This window comes from Condylura cristata, unplaced genomic scaffold (genome assembly GCF_000260355.1).
Source record: "Condylura cristata isolate star-nosed mole 26May11 unplaced genomic scaffold, ConCri1.0 scaffold00268, whole genome shotgun sequence".
NCBI classification, from domain to species: Eukaryota; Metazoa; Chordata; class Mammalia; order Eulipotyphla; family Talpidae; genus Condylura; species Condylura cristata.
In genome coordinates, this window is record NW_004567369.1 from 7,854 (window position 1) to 8,794 (window position 941).

Genomic DNA, 941 nt, shown 5'->3' on the forward strand with positions numbered 1-941 from the left:
CAGCCCCCCGCCCCCCGAGTGCCCTTGGGGAGCTGCAGCCTGTGCAGACTGTTCCCTGCCGGATGGATGTTCGTTTATGTTTGTTTGTTTGTTCTTAACAAAAGGTTGTTTTGGTTTGAGATTCAGCAAAACACGCTCCACTCAGGAGTCAGTAAATGAGTTGTTTTTCAGTCGGCTTCCAGTCCTCGCCGCGAATGAGCCTCCAGCGAGATAATGCGCTTAAAAGCCCTGGAAGCGTACCCGGCCCCACGCACGGGCGCCTCATCCCCAGGCGGTTGCCACCGGGCTCCCGCAGGGCCCTGCGCGCGCCCGGGCGGGGCTGGGGAGGTGGGGGGCCCTGCACCCCCAGCCCGGCGCTCTCCGCGCTGGCAGGTCCCAGCTGCCCGGGGGAGGGGCCGGCCAGGCCTGGGGCTGGACAGGGGCTTACCGACGTTCAGCTGGCGGGCGATCTTCGCTTCCGTCCCTGCCGTGGTCCTGAGTACTTTGGGGATCAGTCCACGGAGCAATCTTCAGTCAGGAAAACGAGAAAGAAAAATAAACACCCCCCTGTCCCCCCAGGTTGCAAAGCTCGGCACCACCCTCCCCGTGGCCGGCGGTGGCCTGGAGCTGGGGCTCGACGCGCCCCCACCCCGCCGTGGCCTGCGGACGGCTCTTTCCGGCGGGCCGCCGGGGGGCCCTGACCGGTGGGGCACTCACACGGGCTCCCTGCGGGCGTGTGTCAGCATCTGCACCAGGTGCAGGCGCGTCTCCTCGTCCGTGTAGTGCACGGTGCGCTCGCCCGAGGCCTCCACGTTCTCCACCAGGGACACGTTCCTGGGCGGAGGGACACGACCGGCCAGACCCTGAGCAACCCCCAGGCCGCGGGGTGCCCCTGGGCCCCGGCGTCCTCCCCGCGCCTGCCCTCGGGGATGCGATCTCGGGCTCGGCCCCACCGGGAAAAC

The 941-nt window shown here is 67.9% G+C and overlaps 1 protein-coding gene across 1 annotated transcript; it reads right to left on the minus strand.

Annotated features, from left to right (window-relative positions):
* Positions 1–167: 167 nt before the first annotated feature.
* Positions 168–922, minus strand: LOC105854681 (cuticle collagen 8-like). The gene is made up of 2 exons (XM_012734975.1): positions 697–922; positions 168–507 (listed from the first exon to the last, which is right to left on the minus strand). The coding sequence occupies exons 1-2, from the start codon at positions 723–725 to the stop codon at positions 168–170; spliced, it is 369 nt and encodes a 122-aa protein (XP_012590429.1). The 5' UTR covers positions 726–922.
* Positions 923–941: the final 19 nt, after the last annotated feature.

Excerpts from the sequence above, each read along its gene's own strand:
- LOC105854681 (XM_012734975.1), bottom strand. The coding sequence starts at position 725 with ATGCTGACACACGCCCGCAGGGAGCCCGT. Across the intron at positions 508-696 it reads CACGCCCGCAGGGAGCCCGT|ATTGCTCCGTGGACTGATCC; the intron begins GTGAGTGCCCCA and ends TCCTGACTGAAG.